The sequence below is a fragment of the Carettochelys insculpta genome, chromosome 3 (assembly GCF_033958435.1).
Source record: "Carettochelys insculpta isolate YL-2023 chromosome 3, ASM3395843v1, whole genome shotgun sequence".
In the NCBI taxonomy this organism is placed as follows: Eukaryota; Metazoa; Chordata; order Testudines; family Carettochelyidae; genus Carettochelys; species Carettochelys insculpta.
The window spans coordinates 160,532,017-160,554,159 of NC_134139.1; the positions used below are offsets into that span (position 1 = coordinate 160,532,017).

The following is a 22,143-nucleotide window of genomic DNA, read 5'->3' on the forward strand; positions in this document are numbered from 1 at the left end:
GACATTTATCTAACCTGTTCTTAAATATCTCCAGAGATGGAAATTCCAGAACCTCCCTTGGCAATTTATTCCATTGTTTGACCACCCTGACAGTTAGGAATTTTTTCCTAATCTCCAACCTAACCCTCCCTTGCTGCAGTTTAAGCCCATTGCTTCTTGTTCTCTTCTCACAGGCCAAGAAGAACAAGTTTTCTCCCTCCTCCTTATGACACCCTTTTAGATACCTGAAAACTGCTATCATGTCCCCCGCAGTCTTCTTTTTTCCAAACTAAACTAGCCCAATTCTTTCAGCCTTTCTTCATAGGTCATGTTCTCTAGACCTTTGATCATTCTTGTTGCTCTTTTCTGGACCCTTTCCAATTTCTCCACATCTTTCTTGAAATAATGTGCCCAGAACTGGACACAATACTCCAAATGCGGCCTAACCAGCACAGAGCAGAGTGGAAGAATGACTTCTTGTGTCTTGTTCACAACACACCTGTTAATGCATCCCAGAATAATGTGAATTATGTTTGCTTTTCTTGCAACAGCATCACACTGTTGACTCATATTTAGCTTGTGGTCCACTATAACCCTTAGACCCCTTTCCACCAAACTTCTTCCTAGACAGATGCTTCCCATTCTGTATGTCTGAAATTGATTGTTCCTTCCTAAGTGGAGCACTTTGCATTTGTCTTTATTAAACCTCACCCTGTTGACCTCAGACCATTTCTCCAATTTGTCCAGATCATTTTGAATTTTGACCTTATCCTCCAAAGCAATTGCAACCCCTCCCAGCTTGGTATCATCTGCAAACTTAATAAGCATACTTTCTACGCCATTGATGAAGATATTGAACAGAACCAGTCCCAAAACAGACCCCATGCGGAACCCCACTTGTTATACCTTTCAAGCAGGATTGAGAACCATAAATAACTACTCTCTGAGTACGGTTATCCAGCCAGTTTTACACCCACCTTATAGTAGCCCCATATAAGTTGTATTTGCCTAGTTTATTGATAAGAATATCGTGTGAGACCGTTTAAGTATACCACATCTACCGCTTCTCCCTTATCCATAAAGCTCATTATCCTATCAAAGAAAGCTATCAGATTGGTTTGACATGATTTGTTCTTTACAAATCCATGCTGGCTGTTCCCTATGTCCTTACCACCTTCCAAGTGTTTGCAGATGATTTCCTTAATTACTTGTTCCATTATTTTTCCTGGCACAGAAGTTAAACAGACCATTCTGTAGTTTCCTGCGTAGTTCTTATTCTCCTTTTTATAGATGGGCACTCTGTCTGCCTTTTTCCAGTCTTCTGGAATTTCTCCTGTCTCCCATGATTTTCCAGAATCTCTTAATTGTCAGGCACTTGAAGATCTACCGCAGCTCTCAAGATCAGTAGGGTGCTTGGACAAGTCCTCCATTAAATGGTCTCCAGAAGGGCCTCTCAGTTTAGAAATACTTCACTTTTGCCTTTTGATGTGAAATCCTTTGAATTTCTTGACTCCAAAAGCATTTTGTAAAATCAGTCTGAGTAGACACTTGGAAACTGAAGCAACGGAGTAGGGTTTTGGGGTACCAAAAGAGGGTTGAAAGATTTGAATATGTAATATATTTTGCTGACAGTTGCAATGTTGATGATAGGCAGGAAATGTGCTGGGTTCTCTTTTGTAATTATTATTTGAATTAATGACAAGAGTGCCTAAAACTTACCAACACATTATTTTATACTACTTCATTTTAAGCTAAATAAACTCTTAGAATAATACAACAAAAATTTAAAAAGAAACAAGATAGACAAGGTTACCTGGGCCTCTTAGTTTAAAATCTCTGACATAAAACCCGAATAAAAGGTATTTGAAAGTAAATAGAAAAAAACTTACAGCTGATGGTGAACAATTAATCTGTGAGCCTCACACCTATAGGATATTTTCATGCATATTTTATTAAGTCCCTACGTTTTCAGGGAATGTTGTTTCTTGTATCTTGCTGATTTTTATATTAAGCGTTCATCTCTTCTATGACAGTTGTCAGGGAAAAGGATATGGCAGTTGGGCTTTTTGCAAATGGGAGTACCTGAGACAAAATTTAGGATTGTCATATAAACATAACAGCTGAATTTTTATGACAAAATGATCAGCAAAATAATTAAGCATGATGGGTATTTAACTTGTCATTGTTAGGTTCTTGCAGTGCAGGTGAACGCTCCTCTCTTTCAACAATGGAAGATGGTCCAGTAGAAATTATTACCTCAACTACTTTGTGTATTTTGGTTTCAACATTACTGCTTAATTGACGTGAATAGCAGCATTTACTACCTTTCAAAGCTGTTATTTCTGCCTTTCTGTAGACTCAGAAATTTATCTTAGTGTAATCAACAGCTCACAATTTCAAAGTTAACTTGAATTCATAAAGGTGAAGATTGGATATTATGGATCAAAATCTACAAAGGGCCAGGTTCCACCACATTGTGATATTAGGTAACCTTTCGGTACATGGAGACTTGCTTGTACTTCTCCATACATTCTTGCAAAACTACACTGGTAGGTTACATTTTTCATTTTGCTAAAATTAATTCTGCTTTTAAATACCTCTAACTTTCACAGTCTAACCTACATGTTTGTGTATGCTTCTGGCAGAGGTCACCCGTTGGCAGTGTTACAATCTTCCAAGTCCTTTTTCTCAGCATGCAAATAAGTTTTGACTCTAGGGAACCTGTTACTCTGTCATTGATTTTTGTCCAGTGTTGAGGAGTGGTGCCCCTGACTTGATTTCTGATTAGAGTAAATTAGAGTAAGTTTCTGATTAGAGTAAATTAGACAGTTGTTCCCTGAGAACCATGCACCAATTCAGGGGTGAAATTTTTTGGAAGAAAGGATTTTCCGACAAGCTGTATGACCATCTAATTTTAGAACTGGGTTGTAGATAAATAAAACAAGTTACACCTAAAAATATACCAGAGCTGTGTCTCTGATTTCTGCTCTGCAGGGAAGTAGAATAGAAGACACCAACATCTGTTACTTCCCAGTAACAGTACTGGAGGAAAGGATAAAAGAGTGCTGGAATAACACTTCCTGGACACTACAGTACTAATCAAGGATGGCCTGATCAGTACCACACTGTACCAAAAACCTACGGATCGCTATACTTACCTCCACGCTTCTAGCTTCCATCCTGCACACATAACTAGATCCTTTGTTTACAGTCAAGCTCTTAGATACAATTGCATTTGCTCTGATCCAACTGACAGAGAACAAAAACTACAAGATCTTTACCAAATATTCATAACACTGAATTACCCACCAGGAGAAGTAAAAAAACAAATTGACAGGGCCAGACGAATACCCAGAGACCAGCTACTCCAAGGTCAGACCAAAAAAGCCAAGAACAGAACACCACTGGTCATCACCTACAGCCCCCAACTCAAACCGCTGCAACGAATTATTAAAGACCTACAACCTATCCTTAAACAGGATGCCACACTCCAGAAGGCCCTGGGTGACATGCCTGTTCTCTCCTACAGACAACCTCCCAACCTTATGAGGATCCTTACAAACAGCCACAGTCTGTACACCAGGAACACCAGTCCGGGAACCTTTCCTTGCAACAAAGCCCACTGCCAACTTTGTCCACATATCTTCTCTGGAAATACCATCACTGGACCCAACCAAGTTACTCACAGAATCACAGGCACATTCTCATGCTCCTCTACTAACATCATATATGCCATCATGTGCCAACAATGCCCAGATGCTTTGTATATTGGACAGACTTCAAACTCCCTTAGACAAGGGTTAAGGGGCACAAAACAGACAACAAAACACTCCAGATCCACCAACCAGTTAGTCAACATTTTAATGGAATGGGGCAGTCTATTAATGACCTAAAGGTATGTGTGTTACTGATAAAAAACTTTCGCACCGTTCTTCAAAGGGAAACAGCCGAGCTGGCTTTTATATTCAAATTCAGCACATTAACATGTGGATTAAACTGGGATGGGAACTTTCTGAGTCACTATAGGGGCTCGTCTGAACACTTGGTTTAATCTAATTCTTGACCTTCCCCCCCGTCACCCCTCCACTGTCTGATTTGCTCACCTTGATCATATTTTTCTGATTTGTCCTCCTTGCTTACTGTTTTTGGTTCTCTGTGCCTTAAATATTGAGTCTGTTCTGGTCTGGCTATGGTCTGAAGAAGTGGGTCTGTCCCACGAAAGCTCACCTAATAAAATATTTTGCTAGTCTTTAAAGTGCTCCTTGACTGCTTTTTGTTTTGATGGGGTATTACTATGTAGATGCCAGCAATTGTATTTTATATTATCTTATCTTTTTACAAAATGTACTCCAAAAAGTCCAGAACACTATTACAGAAATGGGGCCCAGTCATGCAAACTACTTGTTTAGGGGGGATATTTTTATGACAATTTATAGGAAGTGACCAGCATTTTGTACCTGATTTGGTGATCATTAAATCTACGCAATTGTGATTTTACTTGTCGAGCTTGGATTATTTCTGAATTTTACTACGTATGATTATTAACGTCAGCAGTATAGCTGTTACTCTGGTGTCTGTAATGGGCTCAGTGCTATACTAGATACCCCTTACCCAGGTCTGACTGATCCTGTGTAGCCTTCAAGAATTCAACCCTGTACTGCAGCTTGGACCTCTAGAATCTGGCTTCCCTCACCCAGAAGCATGTATCGTCTGGTGTCTGTGGGTGCTCTGTGACCAGAGCACATACCAGGAAAGGCCTCTGCACTCAGCAACTCTTCCCCCATCCTCCCAGAACCTGTGGAGCACAAAAAAAGCTGGGTCGTGGCGTTCAAGTGTAGAGGAGCCGGGTGAGGAGCATGGGAATAGGCAGCGTTGCTCCAGAGGCTAGGAGCTCAGCCTGCTAGCTGGGCACTATAGCTGGCCCAGGAGTGCAGCCCACCTGCTGTGGGGCTCCCAAGCCATCCTGATCCTTCCTCCAAGTGTCTCCCCATGCGGGCTGCCCCAAAGCTGCTCCCCCACCACTTCTGCCAGATTGGAGCTCTACAGCTGGGGGCAATAGAGGAGCTATTATTGACCCACCCTAGTGCATCAGATTCCCTGGCTTGGGATTAGTTAGGTCCTGAGGGTGCCAGACCTGTACTTCTGTGTCCAGGTGACTGCTTTAATATACCATGTTGCTGCCAGGGTTTTTTCCTCTGTTTGTGGAATTGTCAATTGTAAAACATAAAATTTAGTCTTTCCCCAGGTTTAGCATCTCCATCTACAACCACGTCCTCTCTGATTCAAAACTAAAATCCTGCAAAGCAGCCCAAGTCAGAAAACCACTTTTTTGTGTCCTCCTGGGAAAAAACCTCCCCCAGGTTTTGATATTCACTGGTTTTATCATGTGGGTTGTGGTAGACCAAATACTAAGGTGGGTATGTGCACCTGTCCTTCCTAAGGCGCACACCTACCATCCTCTGGGTCATCACCCCCTGGTGTGCAGCTGTGTGGTCCACTGTCCATCTAATCACCCTGATCTATAGAGCAGTGCAGCACACTGACCAGAACCAGTCCACTTGCCCTGGTCTACAGGGCAGCACATCCCAATCTCCAAAGTCAGTCTCGTTACCCTGATCTTTAGGGCAGTGAGACCCAAATGTTCAGAGCTGATACAAAGAGTCAGCCTAGTTGCCCTACTCTGTGAGGCACCATGGCCCAGTGGTAGTATCAGTGTGTCTGATGCTAGACAAAGGAGCAGGTGTAACAGCTCCACTAGGTCCCAGCCCAGGCCCCTGTTAGTGATGGAATGGTCTTCCAGCAGCCCAGCAAGCATTCCCACCAAAACACTCTGAGCTCACTGAGGTGGGAGGTACCACTCATGTGCCCTCCTCAGGTCACGTCCTATCATTTCCAGAGTTGTGACAGTCCACCAAGTTTAGGAGTTCTTGGCTTCTGTGGTTCCTGTCTCTCCCCATAGCTCCACTGGTTCTGAAGGATTGTCCCAGTCTCTGACTCCCACCATCTAGCTCTGATGCTGGTCTGCCTCTGGAGTTCCTGTGGTAGGTCCTTGCTGTCCAGAGGCCCACCCAGAGTAAGCTAAGATACTTTTATACTAGCGCCGTACTTGAAGCATGTCCAGGAGAATGGAAGGGGCATGGCTTTCTCAGCACTTAGTTCAGGGTTAACCCTCATGCCCAGTGTGATGTGAGGATGACCCATTGCAGATGGTCTCAGTCTTTTTCAAGGCAAGCATTTAGCCACTTCCACAACTAGATAAGTGTGACATTAGTACAGCCTATCACAGCTTCCTTCCTTAGTTTTCTCAGTCCATGTGTAAATAGCTGAAATAGTCTAATTATTTTCTCTGTCTATGAGACACTACCTGTGGGGAGGGAAAATAAATCTTTGTCTGACTTCTCCAACTGTGTGTGTGTGTGGTCAATTTCAATATGTAAAAATCACTTTTCTCTTATGAAATTATTTTCTTCAATCCAAATAATCTTTGCTGCATCATACAGAACCAATATTTGTTTTTGTTTACACTGCTTTTTCTCTACACATCCTAAATTCCTCATTGGTTATTTCCCTTTCTTTTGTAAACTCTGCATCTCTAATTTAGTAATTTAATGTTCATATGCATTTGAGAGAGAGGAGTAGTTATCCAGCATATTAAAGAAAGAAGGGATATGGAATTACTACAGGAAAAGCTCTGGAAATAGAAGCTTAAAGTACAGTAAAAATGCTGCCGTAAAATTGACAGACAAGTTACAAGAGTTAAAATTTTCCAAAGTGCCTATGTGACTTAGGACCGGAATTTAAAAGATATTAGAGGTTGAATCTCTCTGGTCCAGCAAACTTGGGGTCTGACCAGTGCCAAATGAGAGAATTTGCCAGACCACAAGATGACAATATTGTCAACATTGTCATTGCTAACACTTCCACTGCTTCCTGGGCTCCTAGAAGACATTTAGGGGGAAAATTATAGCTAAATAACAGCACAGAGCACCGACAGCCAGGACTGGTTTCTGAAAGCAGACTTAATGGGATTTTAGTAAACCTGGCCACACCCATGGTAAATGGGCATTCAGCAAAATAAAATCATGCTGGACCATGAATGTTACCAGACCAGAGAGTGCAGATGAATTTTAATGTAAATAATTAGTAAGTGCACATTGGAAAACATAATCCCAACTGTATATACAATCTGGTGGGTACTAAGTTAGCTATTACAACTACAAGAAAGAGATCTTGGAGTCATTGTGGATAGTTCTTCGAAAACGTCCACTCAATGTGCAGCAGCAATCCTAAAAGAAATCAGAATATTAGGAATCACTAATGAAGAAATCCATGGTATACTCAGATATCAAACAGTGTGTGCAGATATGGTTACCTCACCTCAAAACAAAGATACTGTGGCATTGGAAAAAGTTCAGACAATTGCAACAAAAAGTTTAGGGGTTTGGAATGATTGTCCTATGAGGAGAGATCACAGAGTCTGAGACGTTTCAGCTTAGAAAAGAAAAAAGGAGAGATCTGTAAAATCATGACTGGTGTGGAGAAAGTAAGTAAAGAAAAGTTATTTACCTGTTCCTATAACACAAGAACTAGGGGGTCCCAAAATGAAATTAATTGGTGGCAGGTTTGAAACCAAAAAAAGCAAGTATTTCTTCACACAATACACAGTCATCCTGCAGAATTCTTTATCAGAGATATTGGCACAGAGAGTACACGTATAGGCTATGTCTACACTATAGAGATTTGTAGACAAAACTGGGGTTTTGTGGACAAAACTCATGGAGCATTTACACACAAAGGGTACATCTACACTACAGCAATCTGTTGACAGAAGTCACTGTCAGAAGACGTCTACCGACAAAACTTCTGTCAACAGATTGTGGCTGTATATAAAAGTAGATCAAAAGAGCAATCCACTGTTTTTACAGAGAGTAGCCAGACTGCCTGGCCCTCTCTCAACAGAATAGTTGACTGGAAGCTCTGCAGACAGGGCTGACCACTGAACCAGAAGCCCTGTCTGTTGACAAAAAGGCTCTAGAGTGTTTACACTGCACTTTTGTTGCCAAAGCTTTGTAGATGGAAGTGTGATTCCTCAACGCTGAGGGGGTAACACTGTCAGGGAAAGTGCTGTCTTGTCGAGACTCTGACAAAACGCCTTTTGTGTGTAGATGCTCCATGAGTTTTATTGACAAAAGTCCAGTTTTGTCAAAAAAACTCTGTCGTGTAGACATGGTCACTATGTGGTTGTTTTTTTGCAGAAACTGTCAACAAAAAAGCCATGTAGATGCTCCAGCAGACCCTTTTGTTGACAGAACAGATCAAAAGATGGATCGCTTTTATGTGTAGATGCAATCTGTCAGCAGAAGTTTTGTTGGAACACCCCATCTGACCGTAACTTCTGTAGACAGATGCTTCCAGTGTAGGTGGAGCCATAAAGTTTGTGAACAATATTAAGCGGTAGGGGGTGCAAGGTTTTATTAGGAGAATAGGATTAAAATTCAAAATGATCTGCAGAAACTGGAGAAATGGTTTGAAATAAGATGAAAATCAATATGTGCAAATGCTAGGTAATCTGGTTAGGAAGGAACAGTCAATTGCTTGTGTACAAAATGGGAAAGAAATCTGCAGACTGTAGTGGATCACAAGCCAAATATTAGTCAATGGTGAAACACAGTTGCAAAAAAGTGAACATTCTGTGAAGTGCCAGTAAACAAGATACAAGAAGTAATTTCTCCATTCTACTTCTCACTTATAAGACTTCAGCTGAGGTTACGGTCCAGTTCTGGGTGCCATACTTCAGGCAAGCGGAGCAACTAAAATGATTACAATTGCAGATAATATGATCTATGAGGAAATACTGGAAAAACTTGGGTATGTTTCCTCTGGAGAAGAGAAGACTGAAGGGGGGCATGACAACAGTTTTCAAGTACTGTACACAAAAGGCTTTTACAAGGAAGAAGGTAAAAAAAGCATTCATCTAAACATCTGAGGATAGCACAAAAAGCAGTGGGCTTAAATTAACATAAAGGAGTTGTAAGTTAGACATTAGAAAATATACTTCCTGAGAATATTAGTCTGCTGAACAGATACTTTAAGACAGTGCTTTTTTTTTTTTTTGGTAGTTGCTGGTACTAATTACCAGCCCCTTGGCAGTCCCAGACGTGGGATCGGCTGAGGTGTAGGGAGGGGAGGGAGCCAGATGAGTACCAGCTCCTATTTTTTGTTTATTTTTTACAAAAAAGGCAGTGCTCTAGGGCATTATGTACTACAAATATTAATCAGGTAGATTATCAATTCTTCTTGAAGCTCACTTTCATCAGTTGTAACAATGACTAATCTCATATTGAGGAACCAAATTTCATGCAAATACTCACATTCAATACATTGGTAACTTCCCTCTTACTGCTGAGGAGGAAGATGTTACCTCTCCCTTCCTTGAAGCTTCTAAAGTATGGTGTCTCTTGATGATGCCAGGCATATTTAATTGTGCATGGTCAAAGAGAAAAATGACATTCACACGACGATTAGTAGAGTCTGTGGCAAGCTGACAAATCCCCCAGCTGTCAAACGGAAGCATACGTGACTCTGGTTTCGGTCTGTTTGCCCTCACTTATGGGCAAAAGCTCATCATGGTCAAAACAGGCTCTGATGGAGACTGAGGAATGCATGGTTGGTTCTGTGTTTTTAGATCTTTAATGTTGTGTCACACCTGCCTATTTATAGACAGACAAAAAGCAGGTAGACACTCGGTTATGTTGGTGCTGTTTTTGAAGTGAAACAATATAGCATGGGTTATGGCCATGAAAAAACACACATCACTGACCATGAAATCTGGTACTCCTATGGAATCTGATGCTTGGGGTAATTTTACCTTATAGGCAACTTTCTCAAACTTGTGATCTTGACACAAAAGAAGTTCACATGACCATTGTAAGGTGGTTGTGGCATTGCCACCCTTACTACTGCACTGCCTTAAGAGCTTGTGAGCCAGAGAGCAGAACTGGAACATCCAGTTCTGAAGTCAGTACAATGCAAAAGTCAGGGTGGCATGGTATGCTGTGGGGGATCATCCTGGACTTTACATGTTTATATTTTGCTCTTTTAAATACATGCTCTGTTGTAGCTCTGTGAAATTTAAAATTTTAAATATCTGAATGCTTGAAAGTCAAGATTTTTGAAAGGTGATGAGGATGAGGAGGAGGAAATTTATCAAAAATGTGTTATGAAATTGGTAGGACCATTTTTACACCCCATTCATCTAATTGTTGAAATGTGCAGTTTTTCTCCTGAACTCAGATAAATTATACTTGTGACTCTGATGGCTGGTTCAAATGGTTGCCTTACATAGGACTATGTGTACACAAACTGCTTTTACATAAGTACTGACATATATGAGCCAGTGTGTAGATACTGCCAATGTGGTATGGCAGTCAGAGGAGTATTTTGGCAGAAGAATCATCATTTCTGGTGCTCTGCGGGTTGTCCATCTAAATCCATCATTACCTATGGTCTAGCAAAATAATTATACCAATCTGGGAATGGGCATAATGCCATCCTAACAGATGGGCATGAGTGTAGGTGACCAAGAAACCAGGCGTACAAATTAAATATGCCTTCAGAAACCACGAGTCTTGTCTAGGGGCATCAGAACAGCTTTTCCCTTTGAGCATCTCTGTGTGTATGGTTAAGAGCATATGCCATCACTACTGGGTATCCACGCAAATTAGGCTAAACCAGCTCTCACGATTCCGCTAATTTTTGTTTTAATTTTTGGCTGTGTGAGAGATTTTCAAATGCAGAAGTATTAGCTATTATATCTTGAGCCCATAATTATTACAGAGACACAGAATGTAACCTTTTGTATAACTGAAAGTGTGCTGATTCCAAATAACCTAATTGATCTCTGTTTCAAAAGTAACAAGTGAAAAAGTGGGAAATCAAGTAAAAAGTGATTTATTCTTACAAAACTTACATTTTCTGCTCTTTCTTTACAGTTTGCAGTGTGAAAATAAATCCTATTCTGATAAAACATTTATTCTTTACATCATGAAAAGTCCATTCATTTCATGTTTTGTGTTAAGATGAGGTTGGATTTAACATTACTAGTGAGTCAATGGTGCTACTCTTAATGCTTAGCATATAAGAAAAAGGCTGGTGCTGACAAATTTTCTTGTGATATATTACTTTCCATAGATTCTGAAATCTACCAAAGTTAGAATACACACTTTGTACCCCTCATATCTGGGCCTTTGATCTACAAATGCCTTAAGAATTAGCTTCCTGTGGCTGTGGGTTCCTCCACTGGGGCATTTGGGTCACTGATGTACTACACAATATAAGAAAATGCAATTAAAGCACAGTGAAAGCTTTGGGAAAAGTCTCAGAGGGCTAGCTGTGTTAGTCTATATCTATAAAAATGACAAGGAGTCCTGTAGCACCTTACTGACTAATGGATATAATAGGATATATTCTTTTGTGGGTAAAACCCTCTTTATCAGATGAACTCGAATGGAAATACAAAGACCCGTACATATGTAGGACAATCACTGCCAAACAAACATGTTACTATCCATTGTAAATTAGGGTGATAAGTCAGGGTGATTGTGGCCATTCAGCATAGCTGAGAGGGCAATACAGATATCCATCAAGGGGAAGTTGCCTTAACCAGGCCCAGTTTGGAATTTGCAAATGTGCTCCAATTCAACTATTTTCCTTTGTCATCTAGTTCTGAAGGGTTTGTTTGTTTATTAGAAAGATGGCTACTTTAAATCCTTTAATGAAAGACCAGGGAGGTTAGTGTTTCCCTAAAGGTTTATATATGTTCCTTTTCTTGATGTCTGACTTATGCCCATTTATTCTTTGGCATAGAGACTGTCCGGTTTGTCCAATATGGCAGAGAAGCACCGCTGACACTTGACAGCATATATCACGTTAGTGGTTGTACTGGTGCATAAGCCCCTGATGGTGTGGCTTTTGTGGGTAGATCCTGTTATGGTGTCACTTAAATAGATGTGTGGACAGTGTTGACAACAGGGTTTGTTGCAGGGATAGGTGCCTGGTAAGTGTTTCTGTGCTGTGCTGTATGGCCGTAAGTGAGTATTTGCATATGGTGGGTGCGGGGGCGTAGGCAAGGACTGATCTGTCTCCCAAGGTCTGTGAGTGTGAGAGGTCGTTTTCCAGGATAGGTTGTAGATTGTCAATGATATGCTGGAGGGGATTTTGCTGGGCTGAAGAGTCGTTATTTTCCTGAAGCACTTAGGTGTATAAAATAACCTGTTCTTTAGAAAACCTTATCTTGTGACATTACAGATGGGCAGGGCACAGCATACATTCATATCATTAAATACACACAGCTCTAAATCTGTACCAAACATAGTTTAGTCTTTCTTTGATGATTAAGAGGGCACTTCAGGACCTTGCAGTGCCTCAGGGTCATTATTATCAGCATCAATTATCACTGTAGATGTAGAAGGTGTAGGATATTGGGGTGAATGTGTAATGACCCTGTCACACACCTTAGAGGCTACGTCTACACGTGAACCCTACATCCCTACAATAACGTCTACATGTCCTCCAGGGATGGCAACGTCGATGTTCAACATCGACGTTGCGCAGCACCACATCGAAATAGGCCCTGCGAGGGAACATCTACACGCCAAAGTAGCACACATCGAAATAAGGGTGCCAAGCACAGCTGCAGACAGGGTCACAGGGCGGACTCAACAGCAAGTCGCTCCCTTAAAGGGCCCCTCCCAGACACACTTTCACTAAACAGCGCAAGATACACAGAGCCGACAACTAGTTGCAGACCCTGTGCATGCAGCGTGGATCCCCAGCTGCAGCAGCAGCAGCCAGAAGCCCTGGCCTATGGGCTGCTGCACACGGTGACCATAGAGCCCCGCAAGGGCTGGAGAGAGAGCGTCTCTCAACCCCCCAGCTGATGGCCGCCATGGAGGACCCCGCTATTTCGATGTTGCGGGACACGGATCGTCTACACGTTCCCTACTTCGACGTTGATTTCATAACATCGATTTCAACTTCGAAATAGCGCCCAACACGCGTAGCCGTGACGGGCGCTATTTCAAAGTTGGCGCCGCTGCTTCGAAATTGCGTGCACGTGTAGACACAGCTAGAAACTGCTTTTTCAAAGGTTTCGTAGGTTTCAGTTTGTTTGTTTGTCTTCTGCCTTGTTTGCATAAAAGTGGAATGTACAGTTGCATAACATGCTGGGCAGTACACTAACCCCAGATACTAAAGAGTCTTAGTAGAAGATATCAGAAATGCCAATTAATAGAATTTTATGGTTGATAAAGTGCAAGATAACATAGCTTTTACAGTAAAATAAATGTGCACCCATCACTTATTCTAAGTCACCATGGCAGTGAATTCAACAGTAAGATTTGATTTGGCACTTCAAGTGCCAAATACTGGATGTGTGTTGTTGTAAATGCCGTGTCACTCCAAATGTTGTAGTCCTTATCTACTGGAAACACCAAGGCTACAGCTGTAAGAGAATATTCTTTGCTAAGCTACTTGTACAGATTAATTGAAAGGCTTATTCTTCAAAGAATGCCCATTATGTCTTATCACTGCACATCTGAAGTGAATGAAATTTACACAAAATGGTGGGACAGATAAGAATGATACACTGAACTGATGATGTCCTGAGAGTACATGAAGCAGGTTTTGGATCAACCCATACCTCCTGTGATAACTACTGTGCTCAACACCTACATCAGGAATGGTTTCCAGGCCAGGAAAAGACAAATTCAGTAATCCTAGATCTTACTGCTGCATATGATGCAACCTGGCCTAACCTACAAATTTGTCTTTGGTCCAAAGCCATGTCAATCCACTTAGGTAAGAGCTATTGCTGAGAGGCCATCAACTACATGTTTTGTTTGTTTTTGTCTTCCAAATAACATCTAAGAATGGTGGTTTGCCTCATGGCTCAGTTCCAGCACTGATACTTAACCTCTTTACAAGTGACCTTCTCTACCACCGCTGCAATAAGTTTTATTTACACAACATCTCTTTGGCAGGATCAGGATTTCAGTCACATAGAAAAACTTCTGATGATGACATTGAGATGGACCATTATGGCAAAAAATGGAGATTTAGATCTAATACCAAAAAGACAGGTTTTGGTCGCTTCCATCAGTACCACCTGACAGCCTGCAGAAAGCATAATATCTTCCTCAATGGATATAGTTGGACCATGGTCAAAGGCCTGCGTATCTACTTATTACACAGGAATATACCTTGATGTTCAAGGAACACCTTACTAAAACCTCACTGAAAATAAAGACAAACAAGTTGATAAGCAAACTAGCCTGTTCTATATGAGGAGCCAAAGTACAGACTCTAAGACGTTTTGGGATTATTTTGTGCAACTCCTTCAGGTTATATACTCCTGTTTGGTATCTCACAGGGTATCTCATCCTTATCCAGATTTTGAGGATGAGCAGGTAAAGATGCTGAATTATCACTGCTCCACCATCTTTAAAGATTTTAGCAGGGATCCCATTCAGAACTGCTTCCCTCTTGCTCATCATGTGTGGGTCCACATAAAACAACTATTTAGAAATAACAGCAGTTATTTCAAAATCACTGTGCTACTGTCTACACAAAACAACCGCTATTTTGGAATAAATTTCAAATAGTGCCATCTTATTTCAAAATTGGTAAACCTCATTTCATGAGGAATAGCGCCTATTTCAAAATAGCTATTTTGAAATAAATTCTGTTAAGATGGGGAATAGCACCCATTTTGAAGTAAGACATAGTGGCCATTTCTACCATGCCAAAAGTGGCATGTTAATTAGCAGCCTGAAATATGCTAATGAGGCACAGATGTATATTCCCTGAACCTCATTAGCATAAGGTCACATGTTTTGGAGTCCAGAAGATGCTCTTCTGGACCCCAAAACAGCATGTAGAAGTGTGGCCCCCAGGGAAACTTCCGAAAGGAAGTCCTCCTTCCAGAGGCCACTTCTTCCTGTTTTGGGATCTGGAAGAGCATCTCCTGGACTCCAAATCATGTGACCTTATGCTAATGAGGCATGGGGAATTTACATCCATGCCTCATTAGCATATTTTGGGCAATTTATTAACATGCCTCTTTCTCTGCATGTGTAGAAACGGCCAGTGTGTCCAATGGCTCTATTTTGAAATGTTCCCTGTGTGTGGACACTGCATTTCAAAATAGCTAAGTGTTATTTTGAAAAGCAGTTTTGTGTGTAAGCAGCTTTATTTCAGAATGGCTATTCCAGAATATCTTATTTTGGAATAAGACTGCTGTGTAGACATACCCCATCTGCTTAATGGCATTTTGACCCTCATGCAAATAATGTATAAAGCAGTATAAAAAAGTCACTCTCTGTATGAAAATATTTGTTTGTAGTAAGGCTGTTAATTTATCAGTTAACTAGGGCAATTAACTTCAAATTAATTGTGATTCATCACAGTTTTAATCACACAGTTAAACAGTTGAATAACTGAAATTCATGAAATATTTAGCATGGTTTTCTACATTTTCAAGTATGTTTATTTTAATTATAACACAGTTTTCAAAGCGTACAGTGCTGCTCACTTCATATTTTATTGCAAATATTTGAACTATAAAAGTGATAAATGAAAAAAGTATTTTTCAATTCACCTCATGCAAGTACTATGGTGCAATCTTTCCTTAATAAAAGTGCAACTTAAAAATGTAGAACTTTTTTTTTTTACATGACTGCGCTCAAACACAAAACAATGTAAAACTTTGGAGCTTACAAGTCCACTGAGTCCTATTTCTTTTTCAACCAATGGCTAAGACAAACAAATTTCTTTACCTTTATAGGAGATAATACTGCTGCTCCTTATTTACAGTGTCACCAGAAAGTGAAAACAGATGTTTGCATGTCACTTTTATATCCTACATGATGTGAAGAACAATTTTCAAACATATCCAATGCCTTTCTCATACCTTCAACACAATCTTTGCATAAAGTTCAGTTGCTTCAGATATGCAATGATCAGATGTGCTGCTCATGACTACTTGTGATGCCTTTCTGATTCCCTTCTTTACTGCTGTTGCATTTACAAAATGTAGGCCATACTTAAGGACTATAACCAGTTGACAAGAACTGACTCTTTCTCTCTTGGACTTTGAACAATGCTCTTCCCTTAACTACTCAATGGTTAAGACACTCAAGCTGCGTCTACACGTGCACGCTACTTCGAAGTAGCGGCACCAACTTCGAAATAGCGCCCGTCGCGTCTACACGCGTCGGGTGCTATTTCGAAGTTAACTTCGACGTTAGGCGGCGAGACGTCGAAGTCGCTAACCTCATGAGGAGATAGGAATAGCACCCTACTTCGACGTTCAACGTCGAAGTAGGGACCGTGTAGACGATCCGCGTCCCGCAACGTCGAAATTGCCGGGTCCTTCATGGCGGCCATCAGCTGCGGGGTTGAGAGATGCTCTCTCTCCAGCCCCTCCGGGGCTCTATGGTCACCGTGTGCAGCAGCCCTTAGCCCAGGGCTTCTGGCTGCTTCTGCGGCAGCTGGGAATCTATGCTGCAGGCACAGGGTCTGCAACCAGTTGTCAGCTCTGTGTATCTTGTGTTGTTTAGTGCAACTGTGTCTGGGAGGGGCCCTTTAAGGGAGCGGCTTGCTGTTGAGTCCGCCCTGTGACCCTGTCTGCAGCTGTGCCTGGCATCCCTATTTCGATGTGTGCTACTTTGACGTGTAGACGTTCCCTCGCTGCGCCTATTTCGATGTTGGGCTGAGCAACGTCGAAGTTGAACATCGACGTTGCCGGCCCTGGAGGACGTGTAGATGTTATTCATCGAAATAGACTATTTCGATGTTGGCTGCACGTGTAGACGTAGCCTCAGGCAGGTGAATCAAGGTGCAATGGAAAAAGCATGAGGGAAATTATATAGATATAGATGTATGGAATGTCCTTTGGAGTCCTGAAGGTATTTTGGAAGCTGGCAGGCCCTAACCATTTCCTAGGAATGTAGGGAGTGCAAATCCATTTTTCCCTTTTTCTCCTATTTCTGTACTGAACATAAGAACAGAATAATAAAGAATTGGGCACTAAATGTGTATGTGAGCATATTGTTCTGTATCATCTGTTTAAATCTGCAAAAACAATATTCTGTATCTGAGAGGGACTTTGAATTTGCTTGTGCAATGCAGGTCTGTGGTTTTGAACATACAAGACCATATTTCTATTACTGGGGCTCTGCAAGTGCTATATTGTGGAGAAATGTCAGCCTCTTCACATTTAAATGTGACTTTGTGGTTTTGCTTCCCTATACTTCATACACTAGATTGCAACACTTTTCTTACAAATTGTTTAAAATGTCTCTACTTAGATTAGTTGTAAAACGAGACTTTTGATGCCATGTAAAGACTTTGAGCTCTGGCTAGAAGGTACGATATGTTTGCAGAATCAAGAGCTCTGAGTGCTAGATGAGTTTCAGCAATATTTATAGTGAAAGTAGGCTGTACTGCACATACATGCCTGTCTAATTCAGTTGTGTAGTGAATGTGATTAATAATATATTGGGTGTGGAATGAATAAAAGGTTTGGGGAGCCTTGATCTCTGTGCACATTTCAGTATCTGCTAAAGGGATTTAAAAAATTCTGCAAAGAGGTTTGGGCTGAGTTTCAAGTATATGTTTTGGTTGTTTCTTGTTTAATTTAAATGGGTTCACACATTCTTAGCTGTGATGTGATTATCAAATTATTTTGATAGTTTTAGACAACCATTGTTTAAATACTTCATAAGTGAGTGCTATAGTCAGTGATCAAAAATTTGTATCTTTTGCCTGATAATCCATATTTATACATTTATGTGGCCAATTTACAGAAAGACTGAGAGTTCTTTTAAATGTACTGTACTGGGAGATTTATCAACTTTGAAAATGAAGGTAATCGAATAGAAGCCCAAGAATTTAGGTATCTAGTGCTTAAGCAAATGTCTATCATTTCTAATATGAGCACCTTAATAACATTATTAGCCTGAAGACTGACAGGACGTTGGTAATATTGGACATCAGTAACATGGATCTATCAAGAAAAGATATAGATTAAATTAGATGATCAGGAAAACAATAATAATGGTCCAAACATCTGTCACTCAGCAGTTTATTTTAATGTGGGTTGGGATTCTAGAATGCTATATAAAGTGCACTTGAAAATATAGAACTCACATATATACCTCATTATACTTTATTCAGTACAAGTACATTTTACGTGCAACATCTTGTGTTCACTCTTGTATATGCACTTGGGATTAAGAATATATGAAGAATCAGCAGCATATTTTTTTTTATCAAATGCTAGGCACTAAATTCAGCTACAATTACATATTCAGCAGATAGTCTATTGCTAGCAAGACTCATGTAGTACTTATGAAAGATTAATTCAGTTCTAAACTTCTATTTAATGGGGGAGTAGAAGTCAGCATCATAGCCTCATGGCCTAAAATTACAGCTTTCAGGTTCAGAAGATTACATTTTTATTATGTTTTGTAAAGGGCACATATGAAGGATGATCTCCTGTAGAATTATAACTTTAAAACCTTACTCTTTCAGGATATACTTTCAAATACATTAGCTACAAGTTTTGATACTAGTTGAGATGAGGAGTTCTCCTTCTAAGAATTATTTTGTACAGCTCTATCTCTAAAGAGGGATATTTGTAAGCAGTATTTCAGCACACGTCAGCTTCCCTTCCTCACTGTCTTTTCCATCCTTTCCATCCCAACTGGTACTTCATTTTACATAAAGTTAATTTATGTTTCTGTTTCCAACCCATCAGCATTATAGTGACAAATCAGGAGGAAACCAAATTGTCTAGGTTGATAGTTTCATTTCAGCATTCACAAATGGTTAACATGATATTACTAAATAAACAGTGGAAGATGTCTGGTTAGATCTATAAATGTTGCTTGTTGCATACTATGTGTAGTTTTCCTTACATCTGTTATGCAGTAGGTTGATCTAGCAGAATGCTTTAGTGCAATATCACTGAAGACATAACAAAAAAACACTGTGCAGTAAGATTTGGACCTTCTTGTGACAAACAAAACCAGGGTTTGATTTTAATTATACAGTAAAATTCCTTTCATCTGGCATGTCTGGGACTGGACAGATGCCAGATTATAAAATTTTCAAGACTATTGGACATCACCATAACCTCCATGCCCTAGTTCAAACCTCCCTGTTGCAGCTCACGACTCCCGTGCCCAGCTGCAGCTAACCATCCCTGCATGTCCCCAGCTTCTTCAGCACCCCTGCGTGTCTCCAGCTTCTTCATCCCTGTGCATCTCCAGCTTCTTCACCCCTTGCGCTCCTGCAGCCCTAACCCACCCCAGGCTGAACCCCCCTGCCCCCTACCACAGCCCCAACCCACCACCCAAGCCCCACGACTTACACGAATTTTAAGGTATGCGTATTTTGGGGGATGCTGGACCATCAGGATTTCCGGACTATCAGAGGCCGAATTAAAGAAATTTTACTGTAGTAGCAAAGTTTTGTATTCCTTTAAAGTTAGAATCCCACAAATAGGTTTTATTACAGTGCCACTCACTGGAAATTTAGTATTAGAATGTGTAATCTTATACAATGAAAAAAGAATCCCCTTTGTGTCCCTAAGCAGACTTCCTAGATCATTCATCCAAACCCCCAGGAATAGAAGCAGCTTATAGGATGGCGTACTCCCTCCCTGGCCTGTAGGCAAGGCAAGTGTGGGGAAGAGTGGGAAAGGAGCAGAGCCCTAGTTCCACCGATCAGCTGGCTTGTAGCATTCAGTCAGCGGAGGGATTAATTGTGTACACAAATTAGTACACTGGGATTTTTCAAATTCTGCTAAAAAGAAGTGTCATTTGTGGTATAGTCTGGGGCATTGAGTCACCTGAGCAGGGCTATTTCTACACTTGCTCCCAACTTCAAAGGGAGCATGGTAAGTAGGCTGTTGTGAGATTACTAGTGAAGTGCTGTGGTACATATGTAGCACTTCCTTAAGCTAATTCTCCCCCGCAGCAACTTCAAAGTGACAAACTTCAAATTATTGGCTTGCATGCTGGCTCAGGAGTAAAGACACTTTGAAGTAGCCCGGGAACTAACATCATATATGCCATCATGTGCCAACAATATCCAGGTGCTTTGTATATTGGACAGACTTCAAACTCTTTCAGACAAAGAGTTAATGGGCACAAAACAGACATAAAAACACTCCTGATCCACAAACCTGTTAGCTGGCATTTTAATGGAGCGGGCCATTCTGTTAATGACTTAAGAGTTTGAGTCTTATTGAAGAAGAATTTTCACTCTGCTTTGGAAAGAGAGACTGCTGAACTCTCCTTCATATTCAAATTCAATACATTAACACGTGGTTTGAATCGGAATATGAATTTTCTGGGTTAACATAGGGGCTTTTTTGCATACTTGGCTTCATCTAATTCTTGACTCCCTCCCACCACCCCTCTGGTCTCTGATTTGCTCGTCTTGATCATTTTTTCTGATTTGTCAACCTTGATTACTGTTTTTGGTTCTGTATGCCTTAAATATTGAGTCTGTTCTGGTATGGCTATGGTCTGAAGAAGTGGGTCTGTCTCATGAAAGCTCACCTAATAAATTATTTTGTTAGTCTTTAAAGTGCTACTTTACTGCTTTTTTGTTTTGATAGTATATAGACTAGCATGGCTTTCTCTCTGTTATGAGAAAAATTAAGTACAGATGTGTAAAGTGGAGGTTCATCTACAGACCCCAAGATCCACAGTAGACATGGTTAAATCATGTAATCAGGTTCATCCAGCCTATTTGCCTGGGGATCATGTCAGATGTAGTCTGTAGACAGGGATATTAAAAATAAAAATCAATAAATACCCCAGAAATGATGTATATTATGAGATTTTAATGCTATTACACTAATAGAGATCAGCACAATTGTATTTCAGCATCTTTTGTGCTTTGTTCTTCATATATAGTAGCTCTCAGAAGACAGAGTTCCAAACCATGTTGAGTAATATATACACAACTTTTAAAATATATGTGTACCCATGCACAATTTGTATGCCCTTGTGTTCCCAAGTATTAGACACTACATATAAACAAATCAGGCTAAATCGTTGCTGCAAATACAACTTCTGTTGTTTAAACGCTGAAATGTGTTAGAGCAAGGAAATTGCAAAAGAAGTGTTTTGCCTGTACAACGGTGTACAACGCCATTGAGGCTGGAGTTAGGTTGGTTTGACAGCTAGGCCAACTCTAGACACCAAAACCTCAGTCAGTTCCATCTTCTGTCTTTCAGGATTACAATGATGAAATCCGTCAGGAGCAATTGAGAGAGTTGTCGTATTTGAACGGTTCTGAAGATTCAGCACGCGGACGGGGCATTCGTGGAAGAGGAATCCGGGTACCACCCACAGCTCCATCAAGGTATTTTGTTCTCCTATGCTGCCATACATAGTATGATCTCCTATGCAGTTTAGGAAGCATAGTCTATTGAAACATACATGATCTTTATAGTCCAATTTTAACATGGTCATTATGCCAAAATGGGTTTCTCTTGAACACTGATACATGGTTGGTACAGTCCCAAGTCTTTGACCCAGAATTCACACCTACTAGGAACACAGTGTTATAAGAGTCTTGTTGTAGAGCCAGAGGCCCTGTCTGTCCAAGGGTCATCCAAGGAAATGGATATCTCCACTAACAGTCAGCTTTGCCACCACGGGCAGAATCACTGGGGCTATCTTGGCTACGTCTACACGTGCATGCTACAGAATAACGTCTACACGTCCTCCAGGGCTGGCAACGTCGACGTTCAACTTCGACGTTGGGCAGCACCACATCGAAATAGGCGCTGCGAGGGAACGTCTACACGCCAAAGTAGCACACATTGAAATAAGGGTGCCAGGAACAGCTGCAGACAGGGTCACAGGGCGGACTCAACAGCAAGCCGCTCCCTTAAAGGGCCCCTCCCAGACACAGTTCCACTAAACAACACAAGATCCACAGAGCCGACAACTAGTTGCAGACCCTGTGCATGCAGCGTGGATCCCCAGCTGCGGCAGCAGCAGCCAGAAGCCCTGGGCTAAGGGCTGCTGCACACGATGACCATAGAGCCCCGCAAGGGCTGGAGAGAGAGCGTCTCTCAACCCC

At 41.0% G+C, this 22,143-nt stretch overlaps 1 protein-coding gene across 2 annotated transcripts in view; it reads left to right on the plus strand.

Annotated features, from left to right (window-relative positions):
* Positions 1–22,143, plus strand: part of KHDRBS2 (KH RNA binding domain containing, signal transduction associated 2) — a 596,284-nt gene that overhangs the window by 368,222 nt on the left and 205,919 nt on the right. For both annotated transcript variants that reach the window (XM_074988883.1, XM_074988882.1), the window contains exon 5: positions 21,290–21,417. In XM_074988883.1, coding sequence (XP_074844984.1) covers positions 21,290–21,417 — 128 coding nt within the window. The remainder of the gene's footprint in view (positions 1–21,289; positions 21,418–22,143) is intronic.